At 37.3% G+C, this 20,959-nt stretch overlaps 1 protein-coding gene across 1 annotated transcript; it reads right to left on the bottom strand.

Moving 5' to 3' along the window:
* Nucleotides 1–14,249: 14,249 nt before the first annotated feature.
* On the bottom strand, nt 14,250–17,942 carry LOC147762875 (uncharacterized). Its single transcript, XM_087009291.1, has 2 exons — nt 16,839–17,942; nt 14,250–15,178 (listed from the first exon to the last, which is right to left on the bottom strand). The coding sequence occupies exon 1, from the start codon at nt 17,780–17,782 to the stop codon at nt 16,841–16,843; it is 942 nt and encodes a 313-aa protein (XP_086865417.1). The 5' UTR covers nt 17,783–17,942; the 3' UTR covers nt 14,250–15,178; nt 16,839–16,840.
* Nucleotides 17,943–20,959: the final 3,017 nt, after the last annotated feature.

The following is a 20,959-nucleotide window of genomic DNA, read 5'->3' on the forward strand; positions in this document are numbered from 1 at the left end:
ACTCGCACTGAATAGGAACGAAGGTAAATACCAGCAATTTAGCTGTCAACTGTATTTTTTCTTCGCAAGTGTCAGTTTTTATAGTGGTAACTACCAATGAAAAGATTAAATAGGAGGAATGTGTGCCCACTGAATAATTTGCACTGGTGTACAGTATTGAATATCCCCTGTCGAAAAAGAACATTTAACAAGGTAGATCGGTAGATGATTTTAAGTGCCGCTTGAGGTTCATCCTAGTTTGGATTTGTGGTGTGGTATAGTCTTACTTATACCTCTGTTTAATTCCCCTTTGGAAAATGATATTCAGGGATAGGTCCCTATGGGCGTGCACAGTACTACGACTGCAGCTGTTGTTGAAAGCCCTGAGATAATGATTAAAAAAAAAAGCTTCTAGGTCACTCGCCTAGGTCGTGTTGCGGTGTCTGGGTGTCCCTTTCTGTACTCTGATTAGGTGGGGGACGAAGGCGGTAATATTAAATTGTGGTGTCCTCCCTCGTAGAACAGCTGAATGCTAGACGCCGATTTAGCAGGGGGTCTTTTATCTTTACATGATTTAATGGGCTTTTAATTCTTTTAATTTAATGATTGTATGGAGTTTTTTTATCTTTACATAATTTAATGGACTGTGTTCGTCCGTGAGGGTGGTCGATTCTAATTTTTACATTGCGTTTTCTGCCATCTATCCATTGTATAATACAGCTGGTATAAGTCATTTGAGTTAGGAACGTGAAACGTAGCATGATTTGGGATGTGGAAGGGCACTTTGGATTTTTTTTTTACTTTGGGTGTGATCCTAAGGGCGGTTGTATCTAATATGACATTGTAATTTCTGCTATCTACCTTTAGACAATAAAAGATAGGAACGTAACGTTATGGGGATTGAAAAACGTACCTGTCTTTGGGGATGTGTATATGGATCTTTTTACAACGTAATTTCTGCCATCTACCCTTAGGCCATTAGAATAACGCAATTTTTTCCATGCCTGAAATTAACTATCTGAGTTTTATCCTCATTCAGAGTCAGCTGCCATTTATGAAACCACTTGTACACTACATCAAGCATTGCTTGCAAATCTTTTTCATTTTTTCATTCCCAGCTACCGAAGTACAACATCATCCGGATAAAGAAGATAACAGATCAGATCAGCTCCTACATTAATGCCCTTAACCAGTGCTTTAACACCATGTACCAAATCATTTATATACTATTAGATGTCAAAAAGTAAGGGTGACACCAGACACCCCTCTTTTACTCCAGTATCTGTGTCAAAGAAGCCTGTTGTATAATTATTAGCCCTAACACAACACTTGGGTTTACTATATGAGGCCTGATGGAAATTCATGAAATTTCCGCAAATCCCCAACTTGTTAATTTTGTCGAATGCTTTTTCTTGCATCGATGTAACACGCATATAGGTTTTGATTTTGCTTTAGACCATTTTCTTTAATACTAGACATTATACACATACAGCTGATCCAAACACCCTCGATCTTGTCTAACCATTTTGCTCGTCAACTATTATTTTATTGTCCATAGCCCTTCTGTTTAGTACATGTATAAATGTGTATATCTATATGCTAGATGCTTATGTTATTCCTCTGTATGCTGGTGGATCACATACATGTAGATTAACACAATTACCCTTAGGAATTGGGGTTAATAACTTAAACCAGTCACTAGGCACGACTGAATTAGCAAAGCAGAACCTAAATAAAATATGTAGAAATCTAATAGTCGCCTTTTTTTCAGAACCTTTGTAATCCTTTTCCTGTGTTTGGTGCATTGGAGTTGCCGATAAAGATCTAGTAGGCTGGGTTGAAGATGAAGTTGCTGAAATGCACGATGCGGCCGAGGCAGGGACAGGCTTTGGTCTGGGTGGCTGCACTGCTCTAATTCCTAGGTGTGAGAAAATGTTGCATGGTGCATGTGTCAGCATTTTCAGTCCCTTTGTCTGCACGGATAATACTGGTGCATCCTTTATGTTCATCTACAGTCTCCATAAAATAACCTCTATAGTTCTCGCGCCTTACTAGTCCTTTCTTCTTCAGGATCCTTTTAAGAGTTCTTTTAAGAACTCAGTAACACTTCATGCTTTGCACTAAGACTAGATACAATGTCTTTATATTTGAGTCCAAGATTAAAGTAAAGCGTAATGAGATCGTCTCTACTCATGTCTGCCATTTTGACTGAAGTTGGTTTGTGATTGGCCAATTAACTAGAGCGCTCGAGATAGTAAGTCGAGCGCTCGAGATAAAAAACAAATTTTTGAGTGAGCCCTGCGGGGCTCCGTATATTTGCGCGCGTTAGCGGGTTATGCCGTTGTGCAGTTATTTTGTTGTCCACTGGCCTAAAGATATATATAACCGGTTTACTATATGTCCCGCTTATCCTGTTACTTGGGTCACGACAGGTCATTCTTCGTTATTCTTCAGTCAGTCGTCACTCGTGTGTAAATTTACTGTAAGAATAAAGAAGCTGGTGATCGATTTGCAGTTTAGTCTATGTGTTATTTATACTCAGCTTTAATTGGAGCAGTCGACAGGAATTTGCAGGCTATGGTTCCTACTGATGTCAATGAGATTGACGGTGAAAATCAGTGAAATCTAGCCTAAGAAGAGAAGGTACCTTGGAGGTGGGCGTGGCTGATAAAGAACCCGATCTCACCAGACCTCAACCATGACGTGTACCATTGTTAGCAGACTATATCAACTGTTGTGCCCTCTTGGTTCGCGATTTACCAGAGTGAAACGATGTAATGACTGTTATGGCCAACATTGCCTTTCCAATAGCGATAAGATAATTCAGCCGAGAACCCCGTATATTCGTTCTGTATGCACTCGGGCTGTTCAGAGGCCGACGATTTTCATTTACTGTCGTAGCGCCTGTTAGTTGTGTGAAGATACACATAGTGCTCATTAACCAAATTTAGAGAGACTGTTGACGACATTAGCTCTCTCGTCAAGAATCTTAACACACGTAAGTGCGGAGAGCTATTGTTTGGACGCCCTCTTCTGACGTGTCATCACCCGTTTGCTGTGAGCTACGAATCCGGAGGAGATCGACAAGGACTCGAAAACGGCCTATTGTTTGTTTCGAGACATCGCTATTCGCACTATCACGAATCCGGTGGAGATTGACAAAGACCTGAGAACAGTACTGCTGTTTGTTTTGAGCCATCCTCAGTCGCAAGACCACGAATCCGAATCAACATCCACGAACGGAGACCTGAGAACGGCGCTGGTGTAAATCAAAAACGAGATCAACCGCCGTCAAGGAGGATTCAGTGATATTTTTGACGTATGTAAATGAACATTTGCGAATGGATATTGTTTATTTGACTCATTCACCGTGTAGCGATTTGGGGTGAGTGCAGAAAAATCACCGACCAGACCAGGAATCAAACCCGGGACCCCTCGCTTACAGGGCGAGTGCTCTTACCTACTAAGCTACCCGGCCGGTTCTACCTGCCCCTGGCACTACACTCCTCCCACCCAAATGCCGAAAGACGCGAGCCCTATCTCGCAACACCGCTGCCACCATTGTAGCGATTTGGGGTGAGTGCAGAAAAACCACCGACCAGACCAGGAATCGAACCCGGGACCCCTCGCTTACAGGGCGAGTGCTCTTACCTACTAAGCTACCCGGCCGGTTCTACCTGCCCCTGGCACTACAACCGTTTTCATTAGGTCGTTGGATTAGCGGACAACTATATTTAATCATTATTTTCAGTGGACAGGGGGTTCTAAGGAGATCCAGCAAACGATAAGTATAAGCAATTTGCTTTTTGCGTAGCTAATTATTGTGATACATGTACCTTCTTGCTGATATTGCCAAGATGTTGCTTTATATGTGCAGCTGATTATTACGCTACACTCTGCCGTTAAATGTGATCATAATCGCGCTGTTTCGCTTGACCGTGATTTTGAGCCATTGCTTGTGCTTCTGTGTGTTACAGTTGCTTATCTTTTTAATTTACAGTTTGTGTAACTTGTTTTACATCATTACCCTAAAATAATGTGTAGCCAGGTGTGTTACCTAATTTCCATGCAACTTTCGAAACAATTAATGTAAGCAGTTGCATGTTCTGTGGTCAGAAATGTGAGGGGTGGTCTTTTCGGCAATTTCTGCCCTTGTATAAAAACGCATGGGTTTGGTTAATCTTTGGAGTGTATTTAGAGAAGCAACAAAGGGATCCCTCTGAAACTTGTCAGGTACCTTAGAGAAGATATGCTTCGACAGCTAAGCAACTCAGCTTTCTATGGGATTCTTGGCCTCAGAGAAAATGGCTAGAAACGGACAGCCATTGCCAGATAATTCAACATTTTTCAGGAACCGTTAGTAAAGTCCTCCAAACAAATGCTACAACAGGGGCACCTACGCCAATACTTCCACCAGGGTGTCCGCGTACCACACAAAGAAGACAGGATCGCCTTCTCCTTAGAGTGCGCCGTGCTGGTCGTACAAAGACAACCAGTGTCCTCAAAAAAGAGTGGCAGAATGCCTTTCAAACGCCCGTTTCAAGGTCCCTTGTAAACAAGAGATTACAGCAAGCCGGTTATTTTGCACGAAGGCCAGTAGGGAAACCACTGTTAACAGCAGGTCATATACAGCGACGTCTGCAATGGGCTGGGGACCACGTGCGTTTGCAGCCAAAACACTGGAATCACGTCGTTTTCAGTGATGAGGCCAGATATGGAATTTGGGGGGTTGAATGTCGAATCCGTGTCCGCCGACGTGTACGAGGGGCATAAAACGATGATTGTGTACTACCTAGGGTGCAAGCAGGGGTGGTAACGTCTCTGTTTGGGGAGCATTCCATGCCGGTGCCCAGAACCAGTTGGTTTTTCTAGGAGGCAACCTCAACCAGGGTTCCTACAGAGACATTCTACAGCAAACAATGCTTCGATTTGTAAGAGTCATCTTCAGGAACAACTTTGTGTACCAAGACGACTGTGCAACCCCACATCGAGCTAGCAGAATCATTGTTTTTCTTCAAAACCAATGGGTTCAGCAACTGCCCTGGCCTGCAAACTCCCCAGTAATGAACCCAATTGAAAATCTGTGGGCGGAAGTAACTCAGAGAATTAATAGCTATGGTCATCGGCCGGTAAATAGTGATGAAGTGCAACAGGCAAATATCACTGCGTGGAATGATATCCCCATCCAAACTCTAAAAAACTTGTCACAGGGTATGGCATATAGGATGAGGGCGCTGCAAGCGGCTGCTGGAGGTCATACCCGCTATTGATGACTTTTCATGATTAACTGTAATGCTTTCTTTGACTGTGTAACATATCACTGTCCGGAGGCTATCATTTTCTTTAATATCTTAGCTTAAAGTTAATACTGACATCAAACTGTTGATATGGTTTTCTGGGGGTGTTCTCTTCTTTTGAATGACATCTTATGTCAGATTTGAGATTATTGACCAAAATATCTCACAATAGAAGACTGGATATTTTCCTCACTCAATGATATACTTATTTGATGAATCAAGCCAAAAAATATTTAATCAGGACTCAAAAATAACAATGATAAAAAATATTCCATATTAAGTAGTAACCCTGTATGTACAAAATTTACGACAGGTAAAAAATGTCAGCCTTTCGGTCTGACAAGTATGAAAATTTTGTCAATCTGAAACAAAAACAAAATTATAGCAAGAGCCCAAATTATTTGATTTTTAAACGTTTTTATGCGTATTTTCATCGTTTTCAGTCCCAGACAATTAAAACATTCAACTAAAGTGTTTCCCACACAGTTCATACTTTTCAACTATCTAAGACAGTTAAATATACGTAGGCCTACTTTAATACTAAGCATATTTGTATTACTTTACAAATACGTTGTTGGATTATGTTTATTATCCATTTTGTCTTTACCATACATGTATTATGTACGTGTAGCTTACAGAAAGGCTTTTCTGCATTTTTTGTAAAAATATGCCCATTGAATTTTCCAATTCTCTTGTCATTGAGTTCAGAAATAAATAATTTTTTATTTCGCCGATAACGTTCTTGAATGTTTTGTAAGTAGAATCCCCGTGTAAAACTTCAAAGCTTTTACTTTCTTTTTCGATAATCTCATGCTTGAAGTCTTTTCTTAATTTTTAGGCCCCGGCCTATTCTTCAATTTTTTCTTCAAATCTTTATAATGTTTTTTTTCTCGCATTTTTTACCCCCGAGTTCTATTTGCCGATAGTTCATTATATACGTTGTTTAACTAAGCATTTCTGTTTTTTATTAAAGCACCGTTGAACTCCTAATATTATAGTTTTTCTTCCCGCCTTCGAAATGTTCAGCGCAAACGCGGTGCCCTGCTTTTGATCCAAACTTGCTATATTTTCCTTTCTTTCTACCATATTTTTCATTCTAACGGGTTTGTTGGGAACTTATTAAACCTCATGTGTCGATCTCGCTTACTGTTATTGTAGTAGTGGGACAAAAAGCACGTAAACCCAGCCATGGTTGTAAGCACCGCATTAAGTGTTTCGACGTAGCAGGGCTCCCCTACCCACAATGCAATTTCCATTTCCGGAAAAGTTGAAAAAGGCTACTTTGTGTATCCCTGTAACGTTAGTTGCAGTCCTATGGGTGAAGATGGACATCGTCCATTGCTGTGGGTGAAGATGGACATCCTCTTGAGCCGTGGGTGAAGATGGACATCGTCCAGGGCCCCGTATCTCGAAAGCTTCGCATATGGCGAGCGTGAGCAAGCATGGCGAGCGTGCACTATCCCATATCTCGAAAGCTTCGCAAATCGCGGCCGTGCGCTAATGGCGAAATCACCATTAGTTTCGAGGTTATTTGCGGCGATACAAACTAGTCGCAATGGCCTCTGCGTATGCATAATTCGTCATTTTTATGTGTCTCTCATGTAATTAAACATGTCGGCAAGTTTGGGTTGCTAGTCATAATAGCATATAACAAAACATAACAAAAACATGGAAGCTTACGATAGATAATAGATCGGTACCTCTGATAGAAAAACAATCAATATTATCAATAGACTACACAGATTAATTATATTCATCAGAAACTATAAAATGATGTATGAAATGTTTAATTTTGAAATTTTTGTGCGTAATAAAGCATGACTTTAGCATTCTTCACCTGAATATTTACCGCAAGTTTTTCTATCAGAGGTACCGAGTGCTTCAATCTATTATAAGCTTCCATTTTTATGTACAGACACAGATGTGTCTGTACATATAGCCATCATCTGCGTCTGTCGTCGCCGTCGTCGCCGTCGCCGTCGCCGTGCACTTTTACCGATAACACGATAAGTGGAAAACCATTTTACCTTTTGACTTGAAACTTGCAGAACTGATGAATATTCATAATACGCAGGTCAAGTTCGAAAATCAGCATGATCGGGTCACTTTTAGGGAATTTATGCTGTTTTTTCACTTTTTTCAGCATATATGCAGCACCGATAACACGATAAGTGGAAAACCATTTTACCTTTTGACTTGAAACTTGCAGAACTGATGAATATTCATAATACGCAGGTCAAGTTCGAAAATCAGCATGATCAGGTCACTTTTAGGGAATTTATGCTGTTTTTTCACTTTTTTCAGCATATATGCAGCACCGATAACACGATAAGTGGAAAACCATTTTACCTTTTGACTTGAAACTTACAGAACTGATGAATATTCATAATACGCAGGTCAAGTTCGAAAATCAGCATGATCGGGTCACTTTCAGGGAATTTATGCTGTTTTTACACTTTTTTCAGCATATATGCAGCACCGATAACACAATAAGTGGAAAACCATTTTACCTTTTGACTTGAAACTTACAGAACTGATGAATATTTATAATACGCAGGCCAAGTTCGAAAATCAGCATGATTGGGCCATTTTTAGGGAATTTATGCTGTTTTTTCACTATTTTCAATATAAATGCAACACTGATAACACAATATAAGAAAAACGGATCGGCCAATTGTAATTATACTCACAGGAGTGGTCAATCTTACTAAAACGCAGGTTGAGTTCGAAAATCAGCATAATCGGGCTATTATTTTAGAAGTTATACTGTTTTTTCCCATTTCCTCAGATTCAATTATTAGGCATGTTAACAGTCTCATTATTTAACTAATAAGATGCCTAAAAGTGTTTGTTTGATATTTCCTGCATCTTTACAGCATTGTTAGTTGATTATGTAAAAAACATGGTAAACTTGTTATCATGTATTGTGTAATAAAGTGCCAAAAATGGAAATAAACTCATATCATTGCAGTTTGTCAGATTCAATCATCCACTATGTTCAGAATCTCAGAATGGAGGAAATTGGACATTTAACACTGTTCTATTGATACTTTTCCCATCTCATCAATTTTCTTAGTTGGTCATATAAAAATGGCAGTAAAATGTTTATTTTGTTTTATGTTAAAAAAGTGTTAAAATGGAAATAAACCCATTTCAGAACAGTGCTGTCTTGTTTACATTTTGGCATTTTCAAGGTGTGACTTTGAAGTTCCATGGGCCTGAAGACCTTTGCTAGTCACATTTTCTGAATATCTGTGATACAAATATTTTATAATTAAAAATTGATGGTCATTAAGCTGTTAAACATTATGTAATATTGCATCAAAATTTGAAGAAACCCCTATTTTGGACACTGCTTCCGTGATGACCATTTAAGGAAAATCATGTCACTTACTGTTCTCAAACTTACAGGAAAGAAACATGGGACTAAAATACAGCTTCAGTAGGCAATGCAGTCTGTTTGGTTTTTTTTTTTTTTTTTTTTTTTTTTTTTTTTTTTTTTTTGGCAGTTAAACAGTTTTTTGTGAAAATTTAATTTTTCACATATTGGCATTTTCAAGGTGTGACTTTAAAGTTCCATGATCCTGAAGACTTTTGCTTGTCACATTTTCTGAATGTCCATGTTACTAATATTTTATTAATAACATTTGATTGTCATTATGCTGTTAAACATTATGTAATGTTGCATCAAAATTTGAAGAAACCCCTATTTTGTACACTGCTCCTATGATGACCATTTAAGGGAAATCATGTCACTTACTGTTCTCAAACTTACAGGAAAGAAACATGGGTCTAACATACAGCTTCAATAGGCAACGCAGTCTGTTTGGTAAATTTTTCTGGCAATTTAACATTTTTTTGTGAAAATTTAATTTTTCACTTATTTGCATCTTTATTTTCTGTTTTTTTGTCTGTACATTTGACAGCTTTGCTGCCTTGTTTTGTTATATGTTTTGTTATATGCTATTATCACTAGCAACCCAAACTTGCCGCAATGTTTAATTACATGAAACATGGACCTAGTTAGGTCCATGCATGAAAGATACGTTAAAATGACAAATTGCGCATACGCAGAGGCCATTGGGTCGGGATTTACTCGTTGCATATAACAGCCTCGAAACTAACGGTGATGTCGCTTCTAGCGCAGGTCGCGATTTGCCAGACTTTCGAGTTATGGGAAAGCAAGGAATCGCCATGCTTGCGCCCGGGCCCGGGGCCCTGACCGCGTAACCTCGACATCAGCCGCCTTTCGTAACAATAGAAGGGGGAGGATCGCAAACAATGGGGGCGTAACTTGTAGCGATGTTTGAAGGATTATATCACGTGCGTTGATCACAGCTTGGGTCATGCGTTCGTCACTTTAAATAATCAGACATAACTGAGGTTAGTAGCTGTAAAAGCGCCACCGGTATCGCACAGATGGCGTCACCTAAACAGTATATGGATTTCTGTACCGACTTATATGAGAGCCCCGACTTCCACACCTAGGATTACTATTCCTGGCACACCGGCAATTTTGGTTATCTAAGAACCCATTCAGAATAGAAGATCCGACTATCAACTGATCCAAGTATAAAATATGGCGGACCCTACAGAAAGGACGGCCGCTTAATCCTGTAATGGTCTATCTGCCTTTCACATGCCCCCCCACGCGTCGTCCTTGCATGGGCATAGTGATTAAATCTTGATTATAACAAAAATCATTAATATCATTGCAACTCGACACTACTAATTTATATTGTAACAACTTGACATCCTTATTTAAACTGGCTGGGTGTATATACTAACCTCAGGTGGAGCAGTGTCTTCAAAAGGGCATGGGGAAATTATAGTATGCATATGTATAGAAAAATTCGTCACTAAAATTATAGCAAAAGTTAGTTCCTTCATGTCATTCACTGGTGGATTGGTTTATTTTTATAATTTCTTTAAAATAATATTGGATTGAGTCATCTAATACATTAATACATCGGACGTTTCATTGTTCTCTTGTGCGTTCTTTCAAATGAAGCCGGGAATCAGCTGATCAGTTCGGATCTTCTGAATGGGTTCTAACAAATTAGTGCTGATGTCAATATATCTTTTAGCGATTAATCTTACTAATAGTTTGGACTTTCGATGTCAGATTCAAAAACTTATTTTCGTTCTGCGCAGAGTTAGATCGATGCAGTTAGTACGATGAGTTTATGGGAACGCTCCCATATAGTAAAAAACGCAGAGACGGAGCCATCGTCTAAACAGCAGAAAGGTGTTCCACATGAGTCTTTTGCATCTAGCCCTGGCATTGGAAAGATGAGTCGATCAAAAGACGAGGAGTACCTACTGACATTTTCGACAGGCTCTCAATGTCCAAATTTAAGATAAAGTTGCACCCTGTTTAGCGTTTTCGCGTGACATTAAAGTAATGGCTGTGTCACTTGTAGACCCCATTTGTGTTTCATATTAAAACAGTAACATTCTTACAATGAAGAGATCGTAATAGTAAAATGAATTGTGAACATACTCATGTTAATTCTACTGTTTTACATTTTTAATAATAACTTTTAATATACAATAGGCTATAGATAAATAGCTAGCAGTTGCAATCCTTTTGTTTTTAAATGTATATAATAAGCTTTTGTTTTTAATGTGTAAGAGTGTAATTAAAATATATTAAATATATCTTTCCAATGAATTACTACTGTTTCTCCATCACGACGAAAAAATATCATGATCAGTACCGGTATTTTATATGGAAGAACAGTACCGCAACGTTATTCAGAATTCAGCTCGATGCAAGCAGGCACTATCTGCAGTTCGTACAGTGCCCAAAGTTTTCAGTAAGCCCCTGGGTGAAAAAATATACTGGACTATTGAAATCGCGGTTATATTTTTGATTTTAAGTGATGATTATTTTACTAGTGAAAACTAATCAATGATATTTGGCAGATATAATATAGGCTGCCCTTCATCTGTTGCGTAAGTCTACATTAAGATGTATTTGGGAATTTGAAAATATTTGCATATAATCTATTAAAAGGCCTGGTTACGCCACTGTTAAAACATCTTAAAACTCGTCACAATATTGAAAAAAGATACGCCATTGCACAACGATCGTGGCTCGCTGCGATTTATAGTAGTTGTTACTTGCGATCTTCTTTCTGGTTTTAACAAGGTACTCTAAAACACCGTTATATAATAGCAGCACTTACCGTAAAAAGCCAAACAATAATTAGATATGGGCATATCAGATTGCAAACATGCAAAAATTGTATATGACAACGATTTTCATCCTCGCGGGGTTTTTTTTCATCGTGACGTCTTTTGTCGCGCTGTTGATCGATGCAGCAAGTTACTGGAAAAAAGATAAATCATTGAACAACGAATCGGTCGTGGTTTTTTGTGCAATTTGGTTGTTAGTTTCTGGTTTTAACGAGGTTATTTAAGGGCTCTAAAACACCGCGACTGTCAAGGGACTTTTCTGTTTTAGCTGCTGCAGGTTATTTTATTTATTTATTTATTTTGCTCTGCCTGCGCTTCCTCTATGCTGGCCACAGTTGTTGGTCGTGCCTTACAGTTAAATCCTTTATAATGAATTGTACCCGTGGCAGTGGGTCTATTTCTTCTTTGTTCATTGGTTGCAAGTAACTAATGTCTTCATTTGGAAGAGTCGCTTCACTAAAATGGCAAATACTTATGTGCTGTGCACGTTTGATGTAAGCAAGAGTGATTTACATAATTATTGTGATACTTTTATTTTACAAATGCGATATTTAGTATAATTTTGACTTTCTGTCTGATTGAAAACTCATGCTCACTTTCTAAACATAAGAAAATAGGGTTTCATTTTTGTGCTGGCCCGCTAGGAAGTGTTCTATGCAAAGTTGCATGGCCCTATGTAGAGATCCCACTCTTTTGGGTCTTTGCACGATTAATATTGGTTAATTTTGTATTCAAAGTTTGGTTGTAGCTCTCTGAAATATAAAATGTAACGTTTACTCTGATGCTGCTACACTGCTCGTTTTATAATACAATCGCTAGTGTAAGTCGTAAAAGTACATTTATTTGATTTATGTTAAGAAAAAGAAAGTAATTATTTATGAATAATATATAAATCACCCGTGAGTCCCTTTGCCTCTGCTTAAGGATTTCATTTAACTATGCAGTTTAGATATAGAAAGCATATTTACAACATCATTAAATCTGACAAAAATATTGGCACGTTTTCAGCCTTGTTATTGGGCAGTGCTTTCACTGAAGCGTGCTTCGTGAAGTAGCATATGGCTGCAATATAACACTGGTTACCTTGATACGATTTTGGCAGGTGGGCAAAATCAATTCTAATCTGACAAGAAAAACCGAAATGGTTAAAGATTTGGAAATTATGCCAAAACGTAAGATATGAAAAATTACCTTTTCCGTTAAATTTAATGTCCATCTTACTGTAAAGTATTTTGATGTATTTACCTAATTCCACGGTTTGCACTTTTCCACCACTATTGGGTGAAGTGGGACATGGTTCATTCTAATTTTTTTTAATTGCCACCTGGCACTGGTGGCATAACGAAACATATCTTCTAATGTCTGTGGCCATGTTGTGCCAGTATATCTCTGTTCTACTTTGACCAGGGTTTTTGATGCATCCAAGTGTCCAGATTGAATTTAAAAAAAATAGAATTTTTTAGAATGAATCAAATAATGAAATATTTAATTTAATGATTATTTACGATGATAATGTCTATATTACTATTGAAATGTGAAGCTGGAAAATCAATTTAGCTGTAGAACATAAGTAAATAATGTATCGTAAGTAAATAATGTATAGCACCTTTGTCATGCATTTCTTGTAACAAGGCACTTTTCTTATCTTCGCTTTCCACACCTTTCCTCCATTTCCCCTTCTCCCTCTCTTCCTCCCCAATTTCTGTTTCGACTATCTTTCTTACAGCTCTGTAATATAAGCAGCTGCTTTCAAGCCAAAACCGAATGACAAATATTAATCTTAAATGTACCTGTAAATTGCGCTTTTATTAAATAATCTTCAAACTTTAACGAGTATATAATACTTACTTTGCAATGATTTGCCGCGCTTCTCCTTATTGCTCTTTTCTGATTATTGGTTGATCATAAATTTTTGGAAAGAAGCCTCATTACCATCTCTTATTTTAGAGAACTTTAAGGTTATTGCCACCTTTCGCCAATAAACTCCTTATTTACTGCCTTTCATGCAGTCTTTTGGTAATAGATAAATCTTCAGTTTTTAGTGACTAGATTAATTTAATATATGAAGAACGATTTAAGTTCAATGGTTCTCTTATGTTCAAGATTGGTGAAGCTTCCAACACCATTAGCAGCGAAAAATTTAAAATTAAACGAGACTTACCTTGGTTAAGTCGATGTTTGATTGTAATTCTGTGAGTGTAAAAATGAGGGAGGGCTTAAATGCCACCCTCCTCACCCAGCTTACTCAGTAATATAATTCCAATGTAATCAGCTCACAGATATAAATAGGAAAGTTTGGATGAATTTTAAATTCTATTTCGTATAAAAATATCGGTCAGTCTTAAATGAGACTTTAAAGTAAAATGTGACAAACATCAATAAACCAGTATTCAATGGCCTTTATTTCAGCTTAAAATATCGTTTAGAACAGTTTCAACAAATCATCAACAGATACTCATGTAAACCTATACATGCCAGTATATACTAGTATATGAATATGCTCATTACTTCCTTTTTAAAACTCCATATTCAAATGTGGTAGTTTTATCCTCGATTTGTTTCTCATAGAATTTTGCAAATGTTTTTTCAGTACTCCAACCAGCTTTGTTCAAAATATCTGTCACTGGCACAGAATTCATTTTTGCCTTTGAAACAGCAGCAGCTCTCACACTGTGAGCACCAAATAAAGTAGTGTCTATTCCCGATTTTGTCATTACAACTTTGATCCATCTAGAAATAGTATCTCTTTGAACAGGTTTATAAGGTTTCATATAACTTATAAGCAAATTTTTATCAACATTATGCCTACGCAATGTCTTTGTACGAGCTATATACTCTTTTAAAACAGTATAAACACACAACCTCCTATCTGGAGGGTAAGCTTTAAACACAATATGTGATGAATTACAACCTGGTCTACTTTGCTTCAGTAAACCACATAACTGAAACACAAACTCTGAACTCAACTTTTTCATATCAACAACAGAAATTAAATGCAATGTTTGTACACGTGTGGCATTAATTAATGCCATGAGCATTGTAAGTTTTAAAGTCAGATCCTTCAAAGTCAAGTGCTTTACTGGTGAAAGTTTCCTTAAGAAAACCAGAACTTTATTAACATCCCAAATTTGAGCATAACGTTGTCTTGGTGGCCTCAAATTATAAATGCCTTTCATATATCTTATCACCAATGGATGACTCCCTGCTGAAACTCCATCAATTTGAATACCCATTGATGAAATAGCACCTCTTGCTGTATTTAAACTGTCATAAGCTAAGCCATCATTAAACTGTTTTGTAAGAAATTCTATCACCTCTTCCACATGTGGTGAAATTGAATTAATTTTCCTTTCACCACAGTATTTGAACCAGCGTTTAATGAACACGTTGTATTGTTTCTTTGTCCCTGTACGCCAAGATGACATAAGTATGTGGGTTGATTGCTCAGAAAGGCCTCGTTCTCTAAACTGTTCCCTGATACTTTGCATACAATGAGTTTCAACTTGTCCATAAGAGGATGTTCCACTGGGAGCTTGTTCCCTGGTAAAGTTAGCAGACCTTTTTTCTTTTGAATGACTATTGGGTTTTCCACAAGTAATTCCATCAACTTTGCAAACCATATCTGTGTTGGCCATACAGGAGCCACTATAATACCCCTGGCTTTGTCTTTGCGAATCTTCTGGATACAATGACCCAGCAAACTGAAAGGTGGAAACAGATAAACATAATTCAGTGTTCCCCAATCATAAGTAAATGCATTAATACCCCAAGCAAAGGGGTCTGCCTGCCATGAACAATATCTTTCAACTTGCGCATTTAATCTAGAGGCAAAAAGATCAATAAATGGATTTCCAAATTTTTCACATATCTTTTGAAATACATTCTCATTCAACTTCCATTCTAAACGTTCATTAAACTTCCTAGAAGCATTATCAGCATCTACATTATCTTTCCCTGGCACATGGACACAGGTGAGCCAAACATTTTTCTCGATACACCAATGCCAAATCTTTTTTGCTATGTTATTGCAATCATAAGACTTAATTCCACCCATATTCTGAATATAGTCACATGCTGTAATATTATCACTCATGATCTTTACATGTTTATTTTCAAATCTAAATGTAAAAGACTGCAATGCATTTAATATTGCTAGTAACTCTAAAGCATTTATATGAAGGTTAGCTTCTTCTGGAAACCATCTACCACCAATTTTTTGACCCTCCAAATGAGCACCCCAGCCTAATTTGGATGCATCAGTATACAATATAATGTCAACATTTCCTTTGTCAATTTTCCTTCTTTGCAAGTGGACATTTTCCATCCACCATTGTAATTCTTGCTTCATACTAATTGTAATGTGCATCATAGCATCATAATTTCCATTGTTGCTTTTTAAAGCACTTATCTTCTGCTTTTCAAGTTCTCTATAATGGAGTTTACCATATTCAACAGCTGAGAATGTTGAAACTATAATTCCAATCACTTTAGCTACTAGTCTTACTTTTGCTTCTGTTTTAATGATAAGCATTTTACACTGCTGTACAATGTGATCCATTTTATCTTAAGGTAAAGTCACCGTCATACTTTCAGAATCAATTATATTTCCCAAAAACAACAATGATTGTTGGGGAATAAGGACAGACTTTTCTGCATTGATTATAAAACCAAGTGTTTCCATTAGATGTTTTGTGCATCTTATATTTTCAACACATTCGAGGTAATTATCTGAACACAATAAACTGTCATCAATAAATCCTGAACTAGAATGGCCAAGACTTCTCAATTTTGCATATACAGGCTTTAATAATTTCGTAAATATTTTGGGCCCTTCAGAAACGCCATTTGCAAGGCATGTGTATTGATAGATATTTCCTTCCCAAACAAAACGACAAAGAATTTGCTGTTCTTCTGCTATTTTCACACTATAATATGCATGCTTTATATCAATTGATGCTAGGAAGCATCCTTTTGTCACTAAGGTCAATGCCTTTTCAAAAGTGTCCATTTTAAAATGTTCATAGGGAATGTGTTGATTCAGCTTCTTAAGATTTAATATCATTCTGTATTCTCCATTCTTTTTAGGGCGTACAAAAATAGGAGATAAAAACTGCCCCGGTACACTTTGAACTTTCTTAATAACACCAGATCAAGTAGTTTAGAAATTTCTTTCCTGATTATAATTGTTTCTTCTGTGTTAAACCTATATTTCACCATATCATTTAAGTTTTGAAATCCAATGTTGGTATCAACATTTATATGACAATTTTGTACTATATCCAAGATATATGGGTCACTGGTCAATTTTCTCCATTCATCTACAAACAAATGCAATCTACCAGCTTGAAATTTATGTCTCACCTCTAGTATCTGTTCTGATCCCACTGGCTGCTTTGCCATGAGAAGTTTTTTGAATCTGCATGTGCACCCCTCTGGGAAGAACTTCCTCGGCCACGATTGTACCTTCCTCTCATGCGTCCCCTGAATCGTGGGCCCCTTTGGTATGGGCGGTTTCTATAATCCAAGCCCATTCTACTCTGCATCATTTTATAACTCATTTTCGCAGAATCTTCCACTTCCCTTGCAGATTTGGTAATATCATCTCCAAAGAGAAAAGTTGTGCACGGAATGTTATGATTGCACAAAGGTTTGTACTCTGGCTTGAGGTTTGGTTTTAACAAATCCTTTCTAAAACAGTTAATCTGTGTATTGGCATGACCAAGCAAAGCAATACTGTCATTGAACATATCAATGAGTTTTCCAAGCCCTTCACTCGTGTCATTTCCTGTTTCTAACTTAGCCAGTTTGTCTATTCCTTTAGTCATCAACGTAGCTGCTTTTACAACTGACATTTGAACATCCTGTAACTTCTTATCATTTGTTTTGGCATATTGAGGAATAATGTTCCATACCATTTTATTGGTTTTGACTATCACCAAACTTTCACAGTTTTTTGGCCGTGAGTTATTTTCATCTTTGGTAAGTTCTGTATACTTTGAATGATCTACTATCCCATTGGTGAACAAATCATTGACACTACTCGCCAACACACTGTCAACTTCCACGTCTGTATACTCTATTAATTTATATCTCTTCGTCATATCATCAAATCTGTTTGTGCTACTAGTACCTGCCTCCGGGCATGTTTCATCCTCCAATCTTTCATCATACTGTTCATCAAATTCATAATTCTCCTCACAATATGCATCGTGATACAGGTACTGTTTCTCTAAAGAATCTATGCGTCCCACGACGCTGTTAATTTTCGTTTCCTGTCTCTGCACAGTTTCTTGTATATTTTTCATTATAGTTAAATATTCATCACTGTTATGACTAGATTTTGCTTTGTCGTCTAGTTTCCCCTTTCCTGTTCTAGTTTTTACTTTCTTTGCTTTAACGTCCTCGCTATTCTTACATGTATCTATTGCGGGTTTTGAAAGGCCCGGTAAAACAGCACTTCACGTGCTTTCGGCCGCCATATTCATTGAAATTAAGTTTGGCACACAAATGATTCGTAGCCTACAATGTGTAACTACGTTACAGATCAATATAAATGCCGCATAAAAGATTGCAACTCCGTTGCAAAAATGTTTCCAACTTAAGCAAACAAACTACGTTTGTTTTAGATTATAATTCTGATAGAAATAGATCGCATCTATTTTCAGGCTGACTACCCAGCCGCATGTCACAAGCTAACTGAGTACGCATGCGCAAGCATATCTCATTTAAGACTGACCGATATTTTTATACGAAATAGAATTAACACAAGGTGATGTTGATAGTTGTAGAGAAAAGTTTCCCAAGTAATGCAAGTCCTACGTCTAGTAATGAAAGTCCTAATGGGGCATGAATTCCTAAAATTTCAGTAATGTATGTCCTATATTATTTGTAATTTAAAGGATGTCTTTGAATTATCTGTTTATTTGATAAATATACTTATGTCCTTACTTTTAATTTTATCATGACATCGTATAATATTGATTTCAGAATGAAGTGGATTAAATCAATGGAATATGTTCATATGAATAAATAAAACAAATAACAATTAACTCAAATGATTATAGGGAAATTACAGACAATGACACGCGTACGCATGGATTTCAGAATAATGAAAGTCGATACAATTCATGAAACCATATGAACATATTTTATTCGGAAAATGTTTATTCAAAGTAACATAACAATAAGGACAATATTTAGTATATTGATTCATGTATAATTTTAAATTAAACGACCCCCTTTAATGTGCCCCCCACCCCTTCCTGCGGGTGAAGGGGCACCTTCTGTGGGACGAACCTGCGTTCATTCTTCTTCCGCCTTACCCACTGTTAATTGGTTATTCTAACTTTTCCAGGACTGAACTTTGTTTTTGAACATCAACACGAAGACCGCGCCCACAGCTAGTATATGGATCACACCAGGTTTTACGTTTGCCCTCCTTGGAACATCATCTAGTTCCAGTGGCTCTATAGCTTCCCATATCAGAGGGTAAAGATATTTTGAGTTGACACCATTTGTTGGAAAACTGGCAAGTGCACATTTAAGTCTGAGGTTATGATTTGTACCATACAAACCATCATGTATCGGGCTAGATTTGCAGTATTCATGTCATCAACTTTGACATACCCCCCAAACTCCAAGATTTCAATTCTTTCATTCACCAAATCCACAAAAACAATAATTTCTCCAGTCTTTTTGTGCAACATCAAGTCAGAGCGGACACGTGTCTAAGTTTCTGGATTTCATTTCTTTCGTCATTTGCCTAAATGACCTAAATGCTCCCCAGCATTAAAATAATTTCTTCATAATGGCTTACCAGTTAAACAATTGTTTTTCAGCGTAACCAGTGGTCTCTCATCCTCGGATTCACTTGGTCCATTGTCCAAAATGCATATAACAAGTATACAAGTATATGACTAGTATACATCTTATTATCTTTAAATGAATTTTATACAAAACTGTTTTTAAAGCAAAGTGTATACCAATATATTTCAACCAGTTGTCTAATGATACATTACAAAGCATATATAACATGCGATGGAAAGAGGGTCTTTGTCACAACCGCCTTTTCAGAGGTCTCTATATCAGGAAAACCATTCCCCTCGCAGACTTGTTAACTACGTTATATCTGGAATGAATGGCAGTTCTTTTTCTGGGAACATTTCAGGGAAAGCATAGATTATTTTCATCACTGCAGACGTCACCACCCCAAAATATCGAATGTTCGAATGTTTACTGTTGAACCTTTGGACCAATGCAGATATATTATTATTATTATTATTATTATTATTATTATTATTTCCAAACTTGCAACCCGAGGGTTGAATAATTACAATCATTGCATCAAAGTTGAATAAAACCATTATAGTGATGTAAACAAATTTAAAACAAAATAATTAAAATACAAGTCACGTATCCTAGGAGTTTGTTGTTTTATTTATTTTTATTATTTTTTTTTTTTCATAATCCCTGAAGAAGGCCTAGGGGCCGAAAGCTTGGATTAGGCTACATATTACGCTGGTGTTGCACGAACAGAATCCATCCAGTAGATGGCACTTAGAATTATTTTCCCTAGGTTATCATACGTTGATGCCCTAATCAAAGCAAATATCGCTACTTTACGTACAGAAGGTGATACTTTTTGCTTGGAGGAGCAACACTTTTTTCCCATTCTGTTCTATGTTCTTTAATCCATGTAAGATTGATTTCTCTATTTCATCTGTTGGTAGGTCGATGACACCTTCACAGCCAGACACACCAGAGATTCCATGCCACCGATATCCAAGGATATGGGCAGCATTTTGATAGCAGAAATTTATATGAATCCAATTACAAACCAATTCCACAATAAATGTTCCAGGTTTTGATAACAGTATGTTGGACAGACCTGCCCCGTGTGGGGCAACCACCATTACTGCACGATTAAACATGGCAGCTATGTCATTGAATGAAGGTAATGGTAAATCCGTAAACAATTCAAATCTGAAACCTAGAGCTGGGACAAATTTCTCCATGAAATTCTGTAACTCTGTGTGGTGGGAATAGTGTCTTAAAGTTCCAGGGTTTCTTTTGATTAAAACCACACTGTTTCTTTCATTCGGACGAAACTTTTCATCAATGTGTTGTCTTAGGTCCTTATAGAGGAACTGAGCATGTATAGGTCTGGCTCTTCCACATGTTGTACCTTCTGGAAGATATATCGTCTTGGCCCACACATGTCCAGTCACTATTCTGGAGGGGTCAATTCCAAGGTGTTTCAAAATATTTTTAACTATCCCAACATTATAAATGTGTATTTTGACGTCCTTATGTTTTTTAAGGAAGTTGATATAGAAACTTGCTCGTGTGAACTCCTCCATCATCGAGTGGAAGATGTTATTACCCCAAAACTGGGATAATACAAACACAGTGTCTTCCACATTAGTTGGAGGTTTAAGGTTAACAGGGGGGCGTTCCCCCAAGTCTGGATAATTGCACTGTGT

The sequence above is a fragment of the Lingula anatina genome, chromosome 3 (assembly GCF_051362555.1).
Source record: "Lingula anatina isolate TDL-2025a chromosome 3, LinAna3.0, whole genome shotgun sequence".
NCBI lineage: Eukaryota > Metazoa > Brachiopoda > Lingulata > Lingulida > Lingulidae > Lingula > Lingula anatina.